At 40.5% G+C, this 24,003-nt stretch overlaps 1 protein-coding gene across 1 annotated transcript in view; it reads left to right on the forward strand.

The window, feature by feature from the left end:
• The window catches only part of METTL16 (methyltransferase 16, RNA N6-adenosine), a 74,386-nt gene extending 61,116 nt beyond the window's left edge, over positions 1-13,270 (forward strand). The window contains exons 9-10 of the mRNA XM_063443989.1: positions 9,582-9,749; positions 12,581-13,270. Of these exons, the coding sequence (XP_063300059.1) occupies positions 9,582-9,749; positions 12,581-13,204 (792 nt within the window). The 3' untranslated portion in view covers positions 13,205-13,270. The remainder of the gene's footprint in view (positions 1-9,581; positions 9,750-12,580) is intronic.
• The last annotated feature ends 10,733 nt before the right edge of the window (positions 13,271-24,003 follow it).

The raw sequence follows: 24,003 nt of genomic DNA on the forward strand, positions 1-24,003 counted from the left end.
GTGATTGACATGTGGTCATTGTTGGATTGTTTCTTACCATCTCATGATATATCCAGTGTTTTTAGCAGCTGTTATTTTTTTTTTTTTTTTATAATGAAAGAGTGTTTATTGGATGAGACATTTTACAAGCTATGTAGTCATTAGATACACATTCAATGACATACTATTAGTCTCTGGACTATGGACCACAGGTAAGTGGATTCAGGTTATGGTCTATAATGCTGAAGCTATGGAGAGACAGAAGAGCAGATGGTTTGTAGTTTAGCAGGTTATAAAAAGTGGCCTCTTTCCACATTCCTTCTATGGTATTTGTATTGTCATTTTAAAATTATTTATTTGTGTATTGACTGCAGGTAATAAGAGGAGACTGTACATTCAAGGCAACAATCGATTGGTACATCATAAGTGATGACATCATGTTCATGTTGCTAACAATTGTTTTAAGTTATGACACCAGCAATGAGGTTCTGGGTATGTTCGAAGCGAGTAGTTAAGCATCAAGTGTGCCGCAAGGCCCTCATTTGAGTACCCACTTTTAGCTGTTATTTTTATTTTTTTTAAAGAGACACTACTGGCACCAATAAATGTTTTGCAGAATGCTGCACCACAAGCCTGGCTCAATAGCAACACCGCCTTGTCCCAGAAAGCATTCCTTATCAAAGGTATGCACACAGTCTCAGCCGAGTGAGCTGTGTTAAAATCACAACCTGGCTGCAGAAAGTCAGAGAAACTACAAATAGTTGATATCCTTTCTGTATGTCTTCTTGGGTGTCATCTCATTCTAATGCAGGTTGCTTTGTAGTGCATATCATTCAGTACTGTCAGTGGCTCAGCTGTGTGCATGCCTATTTGATAAGAAATTATTTTTCTGGAATCGGGGGTGGAACTGAAGAGACAGGTTTATGGTGCAGCATTCTGTAAAACATTTTTTTTAGTGCCTGGAGTGTCCCTTAAGTGAGTTTTAACAGGCTAAAAAGAATGATTCCTATGAATACTGTGGAAATCCTACATAACAAGAACATATTGTAATCAATACATTCTGCTTGCAAAAGTACCGTATATATACTCGAGTATAAGCCGACCCGAATATAAGCCGAGGGCCCTAATTTTACCCCAAAAAACTGGGAAAACTTATTGACTCGAGTATAAGACTAGGGTGGGAAATGCAGCAGCTACTGGTAAATTTCTAAATAAAATTAGATCCTAAAAAAAAATATATTAATTGAATATTTATTTACAGTGTGTGTATAATGAATGCAGTGTGTGTATAATGAATGCAGTGTGTGTATAATGAATGCAGTGTGTGTGAATGAAAGCAGTGTGTGTGTGTGTATGAGTGCAGCGTGTGCGTATGAGTGCAGCGTGTGTATGTGTATGAGTGCTGTGTGTGTGTGTGTTGCAGAGCCTTGGTGGGGGGTGGGCAATTTTATTATTTTTTTTATTTTATTTTTTCTTATATTATTATTTCTTATTATTATTTTTAATTTCATTTAATTATTATTTTATTATTATTATTATTTTTTCCGTCCCCCCTCCCTGCTTGATATATGGCAGGGAGGGGGGCTCTCCTTCCCTGGTGGTCCAGTGGCATTGGCAGTTCAGTGGGGGGAGAGGAGGCTGTCAGAGCTGTAACTTGCCTCTCCTGCAGCTCCTGTCAGCTCTCTCCTCCTCCGCGCCGTCCGGTCAGCTCTTCTGTCAGCTCCCACTGTAAGTCTCGCGAGAGCTGCGTCTCTCGCGAGATTTACACTGGGAGCTGACAGAGGTGCTGACCGGACGGCGCAGAGGAGGAGAGAGCTGACAGGAGCTGCAGAAGAGGTAAGTTACAGCTCTGACAGCCCCCACAGCCCCTGTCTGTATTATGGCAATGTAAATTGCCATAATACAGACTATTGACTCGAGTATAAGCCGAGTTGGGGTTTTTCAGCACAAAAAATGTGCTGAAAAACTCGGCTTATACTAGAGTATATACGGTAACAGGAATTGGAGATTTTTTTTGTTGCCCATTTACAGTTCAGCGAGACACCCGTTAACTCATGTGCATTTCACAATGCTTGTTGCTCAAACCCAGATTCCTGCCTGGCAACAAAATCGCTAGAAAGTGTATTAATACAACTTTATTTCTTATGGAATATACTATGAGACTGATAAAACTGCACACGTGGTAAGTTGCAGTGCAGTTTTAGAAATTTAGCCTAATGTATGTTTCTCATTTTAATGTTGATATTATAAAGTTCCACAGTGCAGATTTTGTAAGACAGTAGCCATATATTGGGCACCATTTTTGTATGTTTATGTAATGTTTGTTTACTATCAGACCTATCACAGCAGTCAAGATCATATGGATGTAGGATACATATTACCAGATTGGCCAAGCTTAGTATTGAAATCTTAGTTGAGGTAAAATACAAGAAATTCTCTAAGGGAAAATTGTAGTCCACAACAACTCCAGGGTCTGGATGCAAGAAATGATCAGAAGCCAAAAAGCTAGCCTGGGTCAGAAATACCAAAACAGATAGCCGTATGAGCCAGGACATAACAAAACACCAATACACTAATAACCATAACAGAACACTGTAAAATGCTGACCATCATCTGACTGACCAATTGTATATACTGTGTGTGGAAGATGGTGGCTACAATTGGGTTCTCAAATAGCGTTCATAACATTTTGGATCTTTGAAGAGACGCCGTGGAAGACTGCTGCTTGAAGTAAGTCCTGACTGCATGGCTCAAGATTTCCACACACGACTTGCCATTGGCAAGGGAAATTTTAGCCCAGACAAGGATAAATTCACCCCTGGTAAATATGCTATGGTTTGCAATGGCGAGTAAGGCTTGGCTAGTAGCATAGGACTTCAAGTTGTAATCCCTGCTGACTGGATTCTCTCTAATACACAGTAACCGTAATCTCACTTGTCATAGCTTTGGTTAGGTCTTATTCTCTGCTCATTTAAGTATTTTGCCAGTTGCTCTCTTAACCACTTAAGGACACATGACGGAACTATTCCGTGATGATTCCTTTTTATTCCAGAAGTTGTGTCCTTAAGGGGTTAAAAGAAGCAATCTGATGCAACCTGGAAATATCTTCATCTAGAGGGGACATTTTAGCTGTGTAAGAGCTTTGGGTCCGATTTACTTATACGTAGCCTGTGGGGGAGTAGTGCTTTACCTTTTGTACAACCTGCATGTGACAGACTGGTCTACTAATGACCATTTGTCTGGAGGATTAGACACGCACACTGGTTTTTCTGGGCTTAACAAATTAAAAAGGCATTAGCTGACAGATTCTATCACACTATCAGCATAATCATTGCTCAGGACAAGAGAATGGAAAGTAAGATCACATCTTGGGCTAAATGTCAGTTGCTGAGGTTTTTTTTTTCCCTTTTTGTTTTTTGTTTTTTTACTCCTCCTTTTTTCTCCTCCTATATACAAATGGAATGGCTTTTCCAGCTTAAATTAGAGGGATCTTTCATAAAAAATTTTTATAATTTTATCGATTTCATGTTTTCTTTTTGTTCATACTAGTTGGGGGTTAACTGCAGATGTCTAGTCTGGCAATTACAATGCACAGGCTTGGCATTAAATAGGTATGATTGGAAGGAGCTAGTGAAAGGTCTTAAAGGATGACTAACTGTGATTTCAAGCCGAGCGTGGCTTGATAGAATTGATTGTTTTTTTGAAATGTTTCGACACTTAAAGCTGCAGCTCTCACATTCTGTGCTTTTCAGTGACTTGCAGTATTAATCTGCACTAAACATTAAAAACATTTTTATAAGCAATAGAAGATTCAAAAAGTAAGCAAGTGCACATATTCAGCTACAAAAATATATACATATTTTTACTAAAATGTGTATTTAGCTATGCTTACCGCGTGTACATTAAAGTGTGTGTGTGTGTGTGTATGTTTGTATATATATTTTTTATATTTTTTTTATATATAATTAGACATTATTTTGCTTTGATTATGTTAGGGCCAAATCACACAGCTCCTCATTAAAAGTCGCCAATACTGACACAATAGGGCAGCTCATGATTGTTCCCCCTGCTGGTTTAGTAAAGAAGCAAAGCGATATTACATTAGATTGTTAGAAGAATTTGGGTGTTGAAAACGGGCGCTAATTATACCACAGTCAACAATTATGTGCACTGGCTGCTCTGATAAAAAAAAACAAAAAGCCATTTTTAAGAAGCTGGTGTGTGTATGTATGTCTCTATATATTTATATATGTACACAGGCTAAAAAAAGAGCTAAACTTAAAAGATCTCAATATATTAATATATTATTACATTTATTTTAATCTTGTGAATAAAAAAAAACAAACAATAAAAATTGTTTGGCAGAATTAATATGAATTTGCTTACGTGTTTCATAGAGTTTTAAATAATTCTATAAGTACACGGTCTGAAATATGTTGCACACAGCTATGGTCAGAGCAAGTTTTAGATTTATCACCGTTTTGTTCTTGAAAGGGGGGAGATTGTTTGAAGGAAAAAAGGTTGGTCATTTTGTAGGATTCTGTTCCAAAAGAACAATTTGACTGAAAATATTGACCTTTTCAGGGCTGCGTGACCTCTCTAGCATATTTTAAACTGTATTTGCCTTATTTATTAGAAGGTTGAGCCGTTAGGCAAAGCCTTGAGTTGTGGGAGGAGTTACCCGGCCTATAAATACACTGACCTACCCTTCTTCTGGGCTGAGACTGCCTGTGTTCAGCCTACCCGCCACTCACTTTATTAAACCATTCATCTTGGTGGGCCCTCTTTTACAGGCCTACCCGAAAGTCGGTTTCGGCACACCACAACCGACTTACACCACCATTACTATAATTCTGCTTATTGTATACAACCACAAATATATATATATATATATATATATATCAAAATACACTTAGAATTATAAAATATATAGTGTGTGTGCTATTTTATTTATTTATTTATTTTATCATTTTTACATTATAATTAATAAAATCACATATCTATTTAAGGGACCTGCCTGACAACCTAAAAAGTCCAGAGAATTTCATTTGCAATCCCTATATTTAACCCTGTGACTTCTGAAAACACCATGAAACCTGTACACATTGGGCTTCTGTTGTACTTGTGAGACTTCGCTGAACAGAGATTGTAGTGTTCTAAACACTAAAACTTGTAATTTTGATGATGATCTCATCAGGAAAAAAACAGTTTTTGTGTGAAAAATATGAACACTATCTTTGACTAGGATTTGTGACTAAGTGGCTACTAAAAAAGATTGGACATACTCCATTCTGAATACCCTGGGTTGTCTACTTTTGTAAATGGTATCATGACGGAGGTAATTCTCATTCCTGGGCTGCCATGTGGTCTCAAAGGCAACATAGGCTCAGCAAAGACATTTGGCAAACTAAAACAGGAAAGCCCTATATTGTAACTCCCCCCTGTTTTATTTATTTTTTTCTCTTTCAAGGCGCCAGTCTCCCCGCTGCTGTCCTGACTTCATGACTGAGATCATCAAGATTGATGACCTCAGCGAATCCAATTCTTTCCAATAGGAAAGCATTGGTAGGCTAGTGAGCTTGTGTGGCAAAACACAGCGCCGCGGCAAGTTTCATTCCGTTATTTCAATGAAAGCTTCCCTAGTGGCTCTTAGTGCAATGTTTTACATTGCAGGTTTAAAATGGCCTACAGAATATTGGATAACATACCACTCCAACCACTAAATGGAGATGAAGTAGTTTGACCATTTAAATGCAGACCTCTTGTCTTTTGCTTGGTCCTGTTATTGAAAAGGCTGCAGGATCCATTTTGTAGCCTGTCTCTTGCACTTTCCAGTTTTATAATGTTCAATTCTCAAAACTCGTGCCAAAGATTTTCAATATTGGGTAGTTAATGTGTTCACATTATGTATGTAATCTGGTGTGTTTTTATTTTATTTTATTTTATTATGAAATATTTCATATCTTTGTACAGTGAATCTTTTCCTTATGTCAACCAGTGTTGCACAAGTTGAAGTCTACCAGTAGAAAGCTGATTAAGGCTATTTAAAACCCAAGTACAAATAATCAAATATGCTTTCATCATGTTACTCTAATATCTACCCTCGGCTAACATTTAATTTGAACACCTGCAGTGTCTGCACTTATGCATAGCAAGCAAATCCTGTTCAAAGCACACATTTTCAACCAGATGTTATGTTTCTCAAAATCTTCGGGGGGGTTTCACCCCAAATGTTTGACTGCCTTATTAAATGAAATGTGTGATATACTGCTGCATTACAAATATAAAGCTCATTTAATATGTGCCCCAGCAGACACCCTTATGAATGCTGAGTCTATATAAATGATTCAAGTTTGTTTAATTCTTCTCTAACCGTGAAAATGATATATGCGATTTAAGCTAATTACAAAAACCACATGTATGCACTTTAGCATTGAGTGACATATAAAACATATGTGTTTAGACTGCCTTTTTGTCCTTCATTTCCATCTTTGTATTCGCTAAAATACTGACACTAGTTTCCTCTAGTTCATCAAAATTCAAACTCTATTCCAAGGAGCAAGCCTATTTTGCAGCAGAAATGTGCAGAGTTGGCTAAATCCATTCCAGCAGAACGAATTGTTGATCAAGTCTAGAATCCATATAGAATGTTGATTAAAATGTAAGCAAATTCACTGGTGAGATATGCCAATAGTACATAAACCTTTGGCAAGAAAAATGTGTTTAAACTGCATTAACCTCTGAAGGTCCGCTCCCCGTAACTTGTCAATGGCAGTCTACAATGTAGATATAAAAATAATATATGTAAAGGGCAAACAAACCAGCATGTGTGCGATCTTGTATGTGATGTGTGCAAAATCTGTATAAGATGCATGCTATGTGTAGATTATATTTTTAATACAGGTGTTATAGTGTTTTGTGTGTGTGTATGTATGTATGTATGTATGTGTGTATATATATATATATATATGTGTGTGTGTGTGTGTGTGTGTGTGTGCCTTAACTGTAAGTTAAAGTACGAATGTGCAGCTCGCAATATAAAATTAGGAATAGCGACTTTGTTTATCTTAGTTAGCTTCCCTTTAACATTACATAATGTCAACAATATTAAAAAAAAACTATTAGTAGCTTTATATGTAACTAATAAGCATAAGAAACCGTATATATGCAGCACACAGTAAAACAGTACAGCTGGTCCTTGCTTTACGACCTACCTGTTTTTACGGTGGCTTGCACTTACAACCAGCTCTCTAGCGTGGGGATTCAAGGGATTCCCACGTTAGAGAGTTGGTTTACGTTCGGGGAACTTTCCCCGGACATAGATCAGAGGGATTCCCTGCTCTGGTGCGTATGTCTACATTCGGGTAAAATTTTCCTGCACCAGAGCAGGGACTCACTCTAATCTATGTTCTGGGAAATTTCCCCGAACATTGAAAAACATAGCAGAGCAGGGAATCCATCTAATGTATGTTCGGGGAACGTTCCCCGGACATAGATTTGAAGGATTCCCTGCTCTGCTGTGGTTGTCTGTGTTCGGGGAAATTTTCCCGAACATAGACCTGCACTGGTGCGCATGCTCTGTAGCACATCCTCACTACCAACCAATTAGTTTTACGACAGAGTTGTAAGAACGGAACCCGATCGGTAATTGAGGAGTATCTGTATTAGACAATCTAAAAGGAGCTTAATATATACAATCTTAAAGCCGCACTGTTACCGTTTGGGGACTTTACAAAGTTGTGTTCCTAGCACTATAGCTCCCTATATTGCCCTTCCACACCACTTCCACTTGCAGTGCATTTCCCCTTTTGTCACTTAACTGAATCCAGCGCCGATGTCCCTCAGCGCTGGTTCAGGCTTCGCCTTGGGTATTCTGACGTCAGGGACCAAATGCGCATGGAGGCGAGCAAGGTTTTAGGTGACGATGTGTGAGGACATCCAGCGTCAGGCGACCAAAAGTTGCTTAACAACCCAGGAGTCCCTCTAGTGGTTGTGTCCAGAGCTGGAGTTAACCCTGGATAGTAAATATTGCACTTCAATGAGCTGAAGGGTCTGGGTGCCTATAGTGTCCCTTTAACGAAGAATTGGATTTCCATGCCTTGTAGGTCTCCATGGTACAGAGAACTAAATACACCATCCATATTCAGGAAAAGTTTTTTTTTTTTTATATATTGGCACTGGATTCAGTTAAGTGACAAAAGGGTTTTGCACTGCGGGTGGAAGGGCAATATAAGGAGCTATAGTACAAGTTTGTAAAGTCCCAAAACGGTAACAGTGCGGCTTGAAAACACACTTCTTCAGGAAAGCATATAATTTAAACTGTTGGCGGGTTTTCATTCACTCCTCCTGCAACTGAAAAAAAAATTACCTAAGTTCTCAGTGAATACGTTTCTAGCAACCTATTTTATTACCCCTACTTATACCCTTTGTGTCACTATACCCCATTCCCACCAGCATTTAAGCTCATTGTGCAGGGCCCTCAACCCCTCTGTTCCTTTGCGTCCATTTGTCTGGCTACAATTACGTTACTGTTACCCATTGTACAGTGCTACGGAATTTGCTGGCGCAATATAAATAATATACTAATAATATGATTTTAACTCTTTTTCTTAGGCCTTAATTTAATATTATTGGATAAGCTTTCCAAATAACCTAATAGTTGGTTTAAATTTTTTTTATACTGATATATATATTTATACATGATATCTTTTTTTTAATAAAATGTTGAAAATATTTTAAAAGTTAACCAAGAATATTAAATCATTTAGAAAGCTTATACGTGAATATTAAATCAAAGTTTTGTTTAGCATGTAAAGATTAGCAGGTAAGGACATCTGAGTAGGATCTTTTTTTAATTCCTGCTCCTGTATGTCTGCCTTGCCTTGTTGCAACTGCTTGTTTGTTAGTTCAGCTCTTTATAACACTACAGAATATATTTGTGCTTAAAATTAATAAGTCACTACTTTTCTGTGATAATAAAATCAGCGCATTACTTTTTCCTTGATTGCTTCTTGTAGTAGTTTCTGTCTCCATCTAGTGGTTTGTGAGTAAAAATAAAAATGTTCAATCATGTGAGATTCCCAGCAACCGCCTACATAAACTATTTTGCGGAATACAGGCTGCAAGTGAAAATTCTTTGACTGCAGTTTGTGCATGTGAATCAAGATAACCACATTTTCTGTGTCTCTTGAGGGGAAAAATAAGTGTGAAGTTGAGATTTGTCCATCCTGTATTAAAGGAACACTCTAAAAAAAAAACTTGAGTGGTAGCATCTAGATTAGTGCCCTATTAAAATCGGCAATAAAACTCTTCTTTATTCCAATGATATATCCGTCTCTATATAGCAGCTGCTCCATCGCTCTTCTGGCAAACTCATTTGTAATGAGGACTTCTGTCGAATCCAAAGCCTTTTCTCTGAAACAACAAGAAAAGACAACATTTATGCACCAGAAGCTCTTCATTGAAACAAAGTGATTTGGGCTCTTCGAGAGTTTATTTAAATGCGTGCCTTTTGGAAGTCTTAACGTTTATCTGTCTTCTGCTTTTAAGTGCTAATCACATTTTTCACATTACTTTTTTTTATTCTTTCCATTTGATTTCAGAACCCTCCTAAAAAACGGAAGCTTGAGAAGCCACGTAAACCCATGGTGTTCACAGTACTAAATTCAACTGTACAAATGCTGCAGGCTAAATCTTCCAAATGCACAGAGGTCATAGGAAACGTTGGAGTGGTTTCTGAATGGTTGAAGAAGATCTTGACTGAACTGAAGGTAGGACATCTTTGACAGCTATAATGTCCGTTTTAGAGGATTCTACAAATGGTTATAAATGCCATGAAAATAGGACAACACATCCATTAGATATTAATTAGTTTTGGTTTTACCCATTGATGTTATGTACAAGGGATCCTATTCTAATTGCCATGACCAGTAATGTTTACACAGTACAAAAAATTTAATTCTGGCTAATCCACAAAAAATATTCACAGCTGTGTGTTTCTTAAAGTGTTACTCCAAGCATCATAATTGCCACAGCCCACTGTAGTGGTTATAATCTTTAAAGTACCCTGGCCTGTTTACCCAGTAATTGGCCATACTGTTTAGTAATAGTTTGCCATCTTACCTGGGTTCCATCGAGGCTTCCTGCTGCTGAGTTGTTGATGTACTTCTGGCTTCTGCAGAGCTGCAGAAGATGGAAGCCAATGCCAGTCAACCTTTATGGGCTGAGAGTATTACACAAAAAAAATGCACAGAATTTACATTAGCCAGCCTGGAACTCTAGTATTCAGGCTGCTGAAGACATCCCATGATGCTGCCAGAGATAGAAGTTATACCTTCTATACATGACTTCACAAACAATCTTATGTGTTTCATTGTGTTTTTATTCAGAGCTTACTGAATAACCTGGAGTGTGTTGACTTATTTTCCCTGAAGTCTCTCTGTTGTCCTCATGGTGTTGTGTAAAACAGGTGGTAGGTGTAGCGCCTAAATAGTCCTTATCAGGGAGTATGTAACGATACTACACTATGCAAGACTATAATGGGATAAAGTATAAAAAAAGATGTGCACTCACACTTATTTTTACCCCTGGGCAGAATGATCCCCGCCTAAGGATAAGGTGCAGTTCTGATTCTTCGTTTGCTATTGATTCTAGAAGGTATTCTCATAAACCGATAAAATAAATAAAAAGCATAGTATAGTGTAGTATGTTTGGGCTATAAAGCGGAGGTAGGTATAAATATAAAATGTGCACTCACATGTAATGGAGATGGAAATATGGCTCCAATTTAGTGTATGAAGTGGTATGATCCCCACTCAAGGATATAGGTGTAGTTAATCTTTCGTCGTGGATATATTTGTGGAAAAGAACAAATAAAATCACAATAGTGTATCCCGTAGATATGGAGTGTGACATACAATAAAAAGATAGAAAACCTACTCACATGCTTAAGAGCAAAGTATGGTTTGCTCAATCCAGTGCTCTTGGGTGGTATTATCCCCACCAAGGATGTAGCCCAAAGATCCAGCAGCAGCAGAAATAGGTCCAATAAAAAATACTTTAATGATAAAAAAAACAATAAAAGCGAGTAAAAATAAGTAAAACTATATTGGGAACTCTTAACACTTTTCACCTATAGCATAGGCTTTTTCAAAAGTGAGAGTGCACATCTTGTTTATACTTTATCCTATTATAGTCTTACATACTACACTATCAGTTTCTTCTGTTTTCTTCTCCCTGATAAGGAATATTTAGGCACTACACCTACCTCTTGTTTTACGATGCATCTTACCGGAAACTGGTGTTTTAGCTGCCATTGGACTGTTGTCTTACTTAAGCGCTGAATTATAGTTTGTGGTATGCTATTCCATAATGTGTGCTGGCTGTTTGCAATATGTGTAGTAAGCCAGCTTTTTGTAATGTGTGTTGTATTTGCTTTGCCACTGCCCTCTCCCCATCTTGCTTAATTTTTGCAGGGAGGAGAAGTTATCAACCCTTGTGGTTCAGTAGAGAAGCAACAGAAGTAGACTACAGGAATTACTCCCTCACAGTCCTGGCACTCAGTGTGTCGGAGCACAGATTGAGAATAACAGTAGTTGTGCTGTGACTCCATTAGTGTGCTCTGGACCGTGAGTGATTTCTGAGGTCTGCACCTGCACTATAACTCCCAGTAGCAGTCCTGCCATTTGCCTATGGCAGAGCTCAAAGCAGAAAAAGACTGCCTTCCCAACGTCAACATCAACCAATAGGATTGTCCCACCCCTGTGTGTGCTCATGATATGAAACTTGTTTTTCATTTGCTTTATTAGTCGTTATAACAGGAATATGCACTAAATTCTGAAACCTGGGGCACACACCATTCAACATTGTATGAACAAGTGCAGGGACAATTTTCATTTACAGATTCTCTTGTAAGTCTACAGTTCTTTATTTACTATACAGCAAAAGGTGAGGACGTTTGCACCAATAAAATTGTAATAAAAGATATTGCCAATGGGAGATAAATACAGAATAATAAAAACCAATAGTAAAATAAAAAAGGCTAAAAATAACTAATAAAATGTGCAAAACTGCAAGGAGAACAGCCAAATATTTTAGGAAAGTATCTTCTCTACGGAGGTGCCAGATCAAAAAATGTTTGGGATCCATATCAATATACAAAAAAGAGGAAAATACAATCGTGTAGTATATCACAACACTATATGACACTAATAATTCATAGATCTTACGGAGTCCTACTCACGTTTTCTAGAGCTAGAACCAGCTCTAGATTTTATTTTTTTATTCTATTCTATTGATTTTTATTTTTCTGTATCTATTTCCCATTGGGAATATCCTTTGTTTTCATTTTATTGGGGCAACCTTCCTCTCATTTTGCTGTATTGTCCTATCCTTTTTGGGGTTCGTGAGGGAGCCCCTTAGGTGAGCTGCCCTTTCCTTATAATTTGGTTTGGTCGAATGGCGCTGATCCGTTGTTTTTCTTTTTCTGTGTTTCTTATTTACTATAGGTGCAGATTATCACGGTAATGTCAGATCTATATGCCTTCATAGGTAAACTGACTTATTTTGCATAATTTACATTTGTGAACATTTTGTTTAACAGGTTCAGCATAAATATGTAACATGTGGAGATAAAGAAGAGAGCTTGTTCCTTACAACAATAGAAAACTCCTGGGTTCACATACGCAGAAAAAAAAGAGAGAGCACGAGGCAATTGAGAGAATTACCCAGAGCTCCTGATGACTTAATGAAGATGGAGGCAAGCCCAGTCAAAAAAGAGGCTTTAAAAGAAGACTATCAAATAACAGAGGCAGCACCAATTACATGTAAAATTGACTCTACATCTTCAAACACCAGTTCCATTGTACCATTACCTTCAAATTCTGATAGCTTTACCCATGTGGCTCCATTCCTTACTAATGATCCTAATCTGAAATCGGAGGAAAAGGAACAAATGACCACGAAACCAGGTGAAGCATCACTTAGTGAACACCTTGTAGAGAATGAGCATGACTCAACCGAAGAAATTATTCAGTCTGCTGGCGAAAGCATGCCAAAAACCCAAAGCATTGGTATTCCTTTTCTTTTTAAGTGTTTATTGAACATTAAAGAAGAGTCCAATGATGTACTGGTTGAGATGCACTGGGTTGAAGGCCAGAACCGGGACTTGATGAATCAGCTCTGCACGTACCTGCGCAATCAAATCTGCAGGATTTCAACTAGCTAGCCTACTTAGAAATGATCAATAGTTAATTAGAAGTTGGCTATATTTTTCACAAGTGTGTAAGTTGTTTTTTTTTTTGTTTTTTTAATACAATTAACCTTTTTAATTTAACCCTAAATACTACTACTAAGCATAACTTTTTAATAACTTTTTTTAGTTTTATTATGACATTTATTTCTGACAATAGGAATAAAAATACATCAGTACAATGTTAGTCATCCTCGAATCTATATATGAATTGTCTCATTGAAAGTTAAAGCGGTTTCAAATTCTTGAAGTATTCTTCCGTATGCTTTTGCATTCTTAAAAACGAGACAGTAATGAAAAATAAACTTGGCCAATAAGGCAGGTAAACGACACTAGAGTGTCAAAACTTTGCAATTTTATTGCCAATGGGGCTTTTTCAAAGTCCTACTAGCCTGCCCTTAGTGTGCCGATCTCTAGTGCATCATGCTGCTGGTGGGTGGCTGGAAGGAAACCAGCACAGGCTCCAGGAGCAGAAATTAACGTAGCCGCTCATAGTATGCTTGCTGCCTGTAGCAAAAAAGATGGGGCTAGGAAAGCAACCAATGGCATCATAAACCCTGCAAAAAACTGTTAAAATATCTGGGAAGAGTCTACTACCATGTTAACAAAATAGAAGGAAAGTCGAGGCACTCCAAGGTACAAATCAGGCAATTTTATTGAACCCACTCCATCGCAACGTTTCGACCTACACGGTCTTTATTGAACCCACTCCATCTCAACGTTTCGACCTACACGGTCTTTGTCAAGCTTGACAAAGACCGTGTAGGTCGAAACGTTGCGATGGAGTGGGTTCAATAAAATTGCCTGATTTGTACCTTGGAGTGCCTCGACTTTCCTTCTATTTTGTTATTCAGCATTTTGGTCTCTGGTACTGAGACTGTCTGAGTTGCACCCAGCTACATAATGCTTAAAGGGATAGAGTGCAGTTCCACACCCTACCATAACTACTACCATGTTAACGACTCAAACCTGGAAATGGTTATTCACGTGTGCAACACGCCGTTTTACAGCTTCCCAATAAGGCAGAGACAAAATACCAACTGCCAGAACAGGGGAAAAAATGTGGAGAAACGCCAGACCACTATATCCTGAGCTCCCAGCCCTGCACACTGCAGAAACTTGTTTTCTCAAGGGTCAAGCAGGTACCTAAATGGATTTAAAATTACCGTATTTATCGGCGTATAACACGCACTTTTTTCCCCTGAAAATAGGGGAAAAATCGTGGGTGCGTGTTATACGCCGATATCCCATAATTACTTACCTGTCCTGAAGCGTGGGCCGGCTTCACAGCGCGCACCGCGGTACAGGAACTTTAATTTAAGGTTCCGGTTTCCGGCGGGACTGAAAGGAAGTGTGCACACTATTGTGCACACTTCCTTTCAGTCCCGCCGGAAACCGGAACCTTAAATTAAAGTTCCTGTACCGCGGTGCGCGCTGTGAAGCCGGCCCACGCTTCAGGGCAGGTAAGTAATTATGGGAGGGGAGGAAAGTACACTATGGGAGGGGAGGGGAGGGGGAGGAAAGTACACTATGGGAGGGGAGGGGGAGGAAAGTACACTATGGGAGGGGAGGGGGAGGAAAGTACACTATGGGAGGGTAATGGGGGAAGTACACTATGGGAGGGGGAGGAAAGTACACTATGGGAGGGGAGGGGGGGGAAAGTACACTATGGGAGGGGAGGGGGGGAAGTACACTATGGGAGGGGAGGAGGGGGAAATACTATGGGAGGGGAGGAGGGGGAAATACTATGGGAGGGGAGGGGGGGAGAATACTATGGGAGGGGAGGGGGGGAGAATACTATGGGAGGGGAGGGGGGAGAATACTATGGGAGGGGAGGGGGGAGAATACTATGGGAGGGGGGGAGAATACTATGGGAGGAGGGGGGGAATACTATGGGAGGAGGGGGGGAATACTATGGGAGGAGGGGGGGAATACTATGGGAGGAGGGGGGGAATACTATGGGAGGAGGGGGGGAATACTATGGGAGGAGGGGGGAATACTATGGGAGGGGGGGGAGAATACTATGGAAAGGGGGGGGGACACTATGGGATGAGGGGGGAATACTATGGCATGAGGGGGGGAATACTATGGCATGAGGGGGGAAATTTCCTGGAATTTCTTTCTAAAAATGAGGTGCGTGTTATACGCCTGTGCGTGTTATACGCCGATAAATACGGTATTTATAGTAGCACACCACAGTTATGATCTAATTTTCAAAAGTTGATTTGAGAGAGATGCACAATATTATCCAAGGAAGAGCGTACTCACTTGTCTTTCTAATGCAGAAATATAGTTTATTTTTTTTTTGTCATCTTTTTGTGAATTTAAAAAAAAAAAATTATTGCTACATCAGAATGAGCAGCAAGTGATCTCTTTTTTGGATTAGATTTATTGGCTGGTGGTGCAGTGTGGCAAAAAAAAAGTTTGGTAAAATGGAGTGCAGTAGTCCTTGGGATATCCGGATATACATAGATATTACTCTACCCTACAAAAACCTTTCTGAACATTTCCATAGAGCAAAGCTTTTGAGACTTGTTGGACAGACATAACTTCTTATACCCATATTAGTATCACAATTGCCATATATATTTTATTTCCTTCTGGCTTTTGTTTTTGTTCTATTTTATTTATTTTTTTACTTGAAGCATTAATTTGGCTGTTGTGGTTTATGGCTAGAACAAATTACGTTATGCATCAAGTTACAATAATACTGCATTTTGCCCCTGTATTTATTTATCTTGATTTGTGGTCCATCAAGTTCAGCCCTGAAAGCCATTATTGTATGCTGCTGATCTAAAAGAATGCAAAAAGAAAAACAGTTTTTTAACCATTTTTTAACCATTTCCAATTATGCCACAAAGTTTAAAAAAAAAAAAATCATCTTGATGCCATAATGGCAATCTGATTTCTCCTTAGATCAACAATCTGTTCATATACAGATCAATTTTATAAAATCCTTTTATATAAAAAAGAATTGGATAAGGCAGCCTCTTTAGATTCAGAATTTCACATCTTTCATTCTAAGGTCCGGTCATACTTAGTCCTAGGTGTGACACAGTTCTGCGTGGTGGATCAACTTGTAATCCTTACACTAAGAGAGTAGTTGTAAATGGAACATTTTAACCACTTAAGGACACATGACATGTGTGAGATGACATGATCCCCTTTTATTCCAGAAGTTTGGTCCTTAAGGAGTTTAATTGGGCAAAAGTGGTAAGTGGGCCTCTGGGTTCTGTCAGGGGCCCAATTCTCTTTAATTTGTTTGTAAATGATCTTTGAAAGTCATTTGTGTTTCCACATGACACAAAACTAGGTAAGATAATACAGTCTGAACATGATATAACTTCTCTACAGAGTGGTTTGGATAAATTTGGTGAAATGAGCAGGTGAGTGGCAGATAAGATGCAATACAGATGAATTCAAAGTCATGCATTTTGGAATAAGGAACACACAAGCCACATACATTAGATGGGGTTGACTTTGGGAAAACATTAAATGAAAATGACTTGGGAGCAATTCTAGATAATAAAACAGGCAAGTGCAAGGATTTTTGGCTACAAAGGCACAGATGCATTTTGCCCCCTCCCCAAATGCTTCAAGTATAAAACCTAAAAAAAACAACCTCAAACTAGATTTACCTATCAGTCCTGATTTTTAAATACCTCATATGTCTAGTTAGTGCCAGCCCTACATCAACCCTAAATTAAAATACAGTGCAGGGTGCCACAATCACAAACGTGAGGCACATAATAGTTACCACTTTGAAGAGGATAATGCAACCTCACATGAAATATAAAAACACAAAGGGAATAATAGTGCAAACTTTAATTACAATTTTTAATAAAAACCGATACAATGGAACTCACAAAATTATTGGCACAATTAAAAACATAATTTGTGCAAAATTGCTTTTCTGCCTACAATTAAGCCAAGTCCCCAAGAATGTCAGCTTACAATCTGTACCTTTGTATACCAAACAAAGTTCCTCTGCAGATAAGAAGCAGTAGGAGAATCCAAGAGGCCGCTGTACCAATGTCCTTTCAGGGGTTTGACTTGCTTGAACACATTTCGTCCTCAGGAGAGCGATGTTCACTCTTCATTGTCCGGAGTTTAAATGAGCCGGGTTGGCGTCCAAGGACTAAACACATTGAGCATATCAAGAAAGTCATGTAGGTATAGGCTTCTGTCTACTGTGCTTCTCAAATGTTGAGATATGCACTTATCCTTCTTACACTTCATTTTGGCTTCATTGTACCTATGACCTGAACCAAAAATAAAGAATGTAAAATAAAAAAAGGAAAACCGTAATGACAAAAAGTAAAGTTCCACGACCCCTGGAGGCTGCACTGGGCTCGTTCTTTTATTTCCAAATTTTGTATATCAGGGATAACACTGGGTTATTCATCGTATTGTTCCCAGAGGTCCCATACTTTTTGAAAAACTTGTTTCGGATTTGTGAGGCTAATTTATCCATCAAGTAATTGTCTTTAATTTTGGCAATGACTCTGGGGAGATTTGAGTTATCTGTGGTCTTGGGGCTAGACCACCACATTTGGATATATTCTCCCTTCTCCCCACAGAGGTGCCAACAAGTATCAGTGGGACGTAGTCTCATATGGTATTAACAGGGGTAGTATACCACCTAAATGGAGACTTTAGCACCAGCATCCCAAATGTCCTGCCAATCTGTACCCTTCAGCACCTTCTCTAAGTCGGCCTCCCATCGCTCCGTGTATAGAAGCGTATCTGAGTCACCAGAGTCGGCACTAATATAGTAATGTGATTAATTTAGTTTGGAAAGTTTTCTCGAAGAAAGTAATCGATTTGTCACCTGCTTCACGAACCTCTGCATTCCGTACAAAATCATGTATCGGATGATATCTAAAGTAATCTCTAAACTGGAGTGGAGTAAGGGAGCGTAGATGGTCGTAAGTAACAATGATCTTGTTAAAATAGAGGTGGAGATATCTTTGAGGACCTGTGGCCTGTATTCCTTTGTAGTCACGTGCCCTCATTCCAGGTGCGGAAACTTCTATTACGGAGTACAGGTATCATTGGGGATGGAAGGCTAACTAGATCATATCTCTGCCTAGTTCGATCCCATATTTGGAGAGAGTTCAGTTTAGCTGGACAGGAGTGGTCTTTGAGTTTTAGGGATCCACACGAGAAACTGGGGGAGATCTGTACCAGTCATTAAAGATTCTGTGTCAACCCATTGCTGTTTGTCTGGAGGGGAGTGCCAATGTAAAATTTGGGTTAGTTGATCTGATGGATTATAAAAGTGTAAACTGGTTAATCCCAGCCCTCCCATGGATTTTGGTTGGTACAACAGTTTACGGGCTAGTCGTCGTCACTTTTTTTGCCAAATAAACTTGTCAATTGCCTTCTGGGTCTTTCCTGGCTACCCTTATGGATAGGGCTTGGAATAAAAATCGCAATCTAGGGGAGGACCTTCATTGTTATCATATGTAGAGCCAAGCCCAGCCGAGAAATAGGTTTATCCGTCCAGTGTTCTAACTCTCTAGTAATGGTGTTAAATAGGGGCATGTAGTTATGTTGGACCAGTAAGGTAGTGTCGGCAGTCAATCATATTCCTAGTTTGGTAAAGTCCTCTGCTGTGATTTTTTTATATGGTACCGATGTCGAATAAGAGCCGTGTCCGGGGCAGAAAGATGAAACTGAATAGCAGTAGAGTTGGTCAAATTGACTTTGTAGCCGGATAGTTCCCCATATCGTTCTAAAAGTGTTGTTAAATGGATTAGTGATAGACTGCTTCCCTACGCCCAGGCCCTAGTAACAATAGGGGGGGAACCTATTGCTCCCACCCATGAGCAGTGGGTGGGGGCCTAAAATGACAAAAGGGGGGGCCTACTGCCTTCAGCCCCCGCCCATGAGCAGTGGGCGGGGGCCCAAACTGAAAATAGGGGGGAATCTATTGTCTCCCCAAGCCCCCACCCATAGGCAGCGGGTGGGGGCTAAATGTAAAAGTAAGCCCCATCACCCCCTCAAATAAAACTCCTTCCTACCCTCCTCACTCTAAAAATAGTGAGGGGGAATAAAAAGCTAAATACCTGTAAATTTAAAAAATTCATACTTGCCATTAGATGTCTTTCTTTCTTTTTTCAGCCCCAAAAAAAGGCAAATAAAAATCCATAATTCCCATCGAACTTGTAAAATACATTTTAAAAAAACCTGAGAGCAAAAGTAAAAAAAACATGTTGATTTATAATAAATCCCAACGCTAAAAAATGAATAAAGCTTCACCCAGCGAGGGCACCGCACAGACTTATAAAGCCTTTCCTACACCCTGCAATTTGACTCAGAGCGCTCTAATTGGTTGGTTTAAGCCAACCAATAAGAGTGCTCTGATAGGTAATTCTTGAGCCTTGCAAGTAACCAGTCAGTTACCTATTTATCGCTGTCTCCTGGCATTGTGGAAAAGAACCATTGATAAAATATAAAAGTTAAAACTGTAACAAAAAAATAAAAAAGGAAATACTAGAAGATACGATTCTGAATGTTGAGCAAAATAGAGAAAGATTATATGATGCGTATGTGCCATCCCTCACTCTGTTTGGCAGGCTTTCCCACTACTATCGGTGAGGTTGCCAAGGCGAAGGGAGAGTTCCCTGTGACTGGAGGAGATACCCTTTAAGATCCCCGAGTCCCTTCATGGCTTGGAGGTAGTTAGTGATAAACAACGGGAGGGTTTTGACTGGAGAAATTAAGCATCGGGGGGGGGATGATCTTTATGGATCTCATGTGGCATCACTGCCAGGCGGACTGTAGCGGCATACCTCTAATCAGCTCATTAGGCCTAGGAAGAGTTGGTGCCAAAATGCAGTAGTATCATTGTGTAAATTGTTCAACATATGCTCTCCGTGATTATCATTTGAAGGGTATTGTAATGTTCAATGTGCGGGGTATGGTAATGTCTATGGTGAAGTGTATATATACAGTTTTATAAACTTAGAAAACAAAGTTAAACAAATAAACTAATGGTCGGATGTATATGTCCCACAAGTTAGGGCTTCAATACAACTGCCTTTATTAATTTAAGACCTGCACCTCCCTGCCTCCGTAACCTTAATTATCTCCACTTCACATACCCCATACACTGCCCCTACCCAGAAAGGCTTCAGTGTAGTATGTGGCTGTAGATGGTATTAGATAGCAAATAGTTCTGCTGCAATTGAGACCTGATCAGGTAAGTGTTTCCGTGTTCTTGCCTGTGGTATACCAGTACCAAGGGAAGGTGGTGAGGAGTGGGTATGAAGATCCAGGTAAGGCAAAGTTCGGTGGAGGCACGATGGCCAGATGACAGGAGAAGGTAGCAGGATCTGCAATAAGGCGTGGGTTAGGTTCGCTGTGAAGGCTATGATCTTAAAGGAATGTCCCCATGTGAAACTGACCCGTGTTTTCAAAGTAGGTCTTCTAGCTCTTTATAGAGGGAGAGAGTGGAATTTTGGTATGTAAATTCGTGATCTGTCATATTTTAGTATTGCTTCTTTGGTCGAGAAGAAATGGAAACGGATGATTATATCCCGTGGGACTGGGCTTTCATTCTGTCGGGCTCTGTGGGCTCTATCACCTATTTCTCTTCTGGGATTTCAGGAAGCAGTTGTTGGAAGTATTCCGCCATCTTTAGTGTTAAGGGGCGTTCGTTTGGTGCCTCCGGTAAACTTCTGACACAGATTGTTGCGCCTTGAGTATTTGGATAGGCCTTCCACCATCATCTCGAGGCCATCCAGTTGTTTCATGGATAAGGAGTGTGATCTGATGGTATTGTAAGACTTGACCATTGTTTTAACCCTGGTTTCTAAGTCTGATGTGCGTACACCTAGGGCTTGTATCTTGGCCTTCATCTCTCTGGAGTTGCGGTAGATCTCTTTCGATAAATAGTTGTGTACCTCTGATAGTTTAGCTAGTATTTGGGAAGTTCATCTAAGCTTTGGTTCGGATGTTTCGCTATATTTCGAGACCAGAGATAGTAAGCCAAGCAGGCTTGTGCAGGGACATCTTGGGTGGCCTGTGTGGGCCGCAAGGCAGTAAACATGTCAGTCACAGTTCTCGAATTAGGTTAATGGTCGTGCCGCTGAAAGTAGGTTTGGTATCTGCCTCAGTGCACTTACTAGTTGGTGGTATCTGAATTTAGTCATCAGGTCAGGGGGGTTAGGTGTGGGTAGGTCTTATTATTAGGGGAATATTTCCGTCACTAGGACGTGTTGTAGCCTGCATGGAGTTGGCAAGCCTAAGCTGGTCATTATCTGGCTGCTGTCGACCATGTGGAACTTTGTGTTGCCCGTAATCTGGTATAGGGGAGACACTGAAGGGGCGAGGTCTGGTGTGTTTGATATCCTGTTCCAGACCCCCAAGTTGGATGCTATTGTGGGGTGTCTTCTTTCGTGTCCCTTCGTCTGTCGTAGGGGTTGCCACGGTAGTGAGTGCAATGGAAGTGACGAGAAGCTGGCTTCTATAGCTACCCATAGTTTATCCTCTGTTCCTAAGGTCCATTCAGTGATGCGTTGCAGGTGGATGGTTTGGTGGTATTTAACTAGGTCTGGAAGTCCCAGTCCGCCCTGTGGTTTAGATTACATGAGGATGTTGTATTTTATCCAGGCTGTTCGGTTCCGCCATACATATTTCGTGAAGGCTTTACGCACCTGGGCGAGGAAACTCTGGGGAATGAGAATTGGAAGCGTTTGTAGCAGATATAAGAAACGTGGAAGTACGTTCATTTTAAGAACGTTTACGCAACCCAGCCAGGTGATGTGTGGTTCATCCCATTCTGTTAGGTCCTTGAGTACTTGGTCCAAGGAGGGGGGGGGGTTGTGTCTGAACAAGTGGGAGGGGTCACCGTTGAGCCATATGCCTAGATATTTGAGCGCGTCTTTACACCAGTGGAACTGGAATCGTGCTTTTAGGGTCGCGATCATGGCACGTTCACAGCCCAAGTGTAGGATCTCTGATTTTGTATAATTGATGCAGAGGTTGGAGAGTGTACCGTATTCTTCGAATTCCTGGATGATGGCTGGAAGCGATGTTTGTGGGTCTCGGACTGTGAACAGTAGATCATCTGCGTAAGCAGATATTTTGCTTTCCCCCCATTTTCCTTGTATGTCTCTGATGTCCGGTCGTTTAGAAAAGGCCATTTAGAAAAGGCTCCAGGCTTACTACACATAGTAGAGGCGAAAGGGGGCATCCCTGGCGGGTGTCGTTATATATCTGGAACAGACGAGACAGTGTGCTATTCACGTAGACTTGTGCAGACGGTCCATTGTAGAGAGATGTTGTAACGTTGCAAAGAGGAAGGTCCAGTGTACCCTGTCGAACGCCTTTTCCGCATCGGTGGAGATTAGGAGTGCGGGGGTTGGTCCATTCCTGGCCGCTTGTATCAGGTTGATTACTTTGGTGGTGTTATCCCTGGCGCCTCTATTGCTAATAAATCCTACCTGGTCTGGATGTATCAGTTTAGGGAGCATGGGCTGGATTCGGAGTGCCAGTACCTTCGTGAATAATTTCAGGTCGGCGTTCAAGCACCACTATATGTGATTTCAGGGTGTTCTTGTCAAGTGTCCCCCCGTCTTTGAGCGCATTAAGCATGCCAAGTAGGTGCGGAGTTAGCGTTTCTGGTATGTTCTGTAGTATTTGATGGTGAAGCCATCGGGGCCTGGGCTCTTCACGTTTTTGGCCAGTTTCAGGGCTAGAGACAGTTCCTCAGATGTGATTGGTTCTTCCATAGCTTGAACCGCTTCCGCTCCCACCTTGGTAGTGAGGTGTTTGGTTAGGTATGTGTTTTTGTCTGTTGGTCCTGTTTGTGTCCGGGTCTTCCGATGTGTCGTCCCGGCCTCGGAGGTTGTATAGGGATTCATAGTATAGCCGGAATCCTTCCACTATCGATTTTGGTGTGTTGTGGGTGGTTCCACCGTGCTTAATCTCGAAGATAAAGCAATTTTGCCTGGCTTTCTTCAGGGCTCTTGCCAGCAGTTTGCCGCTTTTATTTCCGTATTCGTAGAAGGTCTTCTGGGCTTGTCTGAATTGGAAGGCGATCTTTTGGGAGAGGTGGGAGTTCAGTTCCGCCCTGGCAGTGTTTAATTGCGAGTATGTGTCGTCGTTCAGTGTGGACTTGTGTTGTTTCTCTAGGTCCGCTACCTCCCGTGAGAGTTCTGCTGTTTCCTGTGCGCATTGTCTTTTGCGCTTTGCACCATGTCTGATCAGGATTACACATTTGTGTCCGGTGTGCTGTTTAGAAGAATTGATCTATGTGAGTTTTCACCTCCTTTTGGATCAGAGGGTCCTCTATCAGCGATTCGTTGAGTCTCCAGTTCCAGTGTTTTTGGAAGGGAGTAGGTGAGGCAATTGTGATGATGACCGGGGCATGGTCTGACCAGGACATGGGGGCTATCGTGGCTGAAAGGAGGTCGTCCAAGTGACGGTGGTGAAGGAATATGTAGTCGATTCGTGAGTAATAGTTATGAGGAGGTGAGAAGAACGTATAGTCTTTCTCCAAGTGGTGTAGGACGTGCCAGCAGTCTGACTTCATGAAGGGTGGCTTTCATGCTCCGAAGTACATGGCCTGGTAGGGTTGAGTGGCCCGTTGATGTGTCTAGTCTTGGTTTCTGCGGTGTGTTGAAGTCTCCGCCGAGGATCAATTTACCTTCGTTGAAGGAGTCCAGCAGTGCGAGCATCTTCCTAAGGAATGTTTTTTGTCAGTTTGGCGAAGGTAAACCGCGTGTTGTGTATTGTGCCCTTCAGGAAGAGGTACCTACCACTGG

Source organism: Pelobates fuscus, chromosome 1 (assembly GCF_036172605.1).
Source record: "Pelobates fuscus isolate aPelFus1 chromosome 1, aPelFus1.pri, whole genome shotgun sequence".
Classification (NCBI taxonomy): Eukaryota; Metazoa; Chordata; class Amphibia; order Anura; family Pelobatidae; genus Pelobates; species Pelobates fuscus.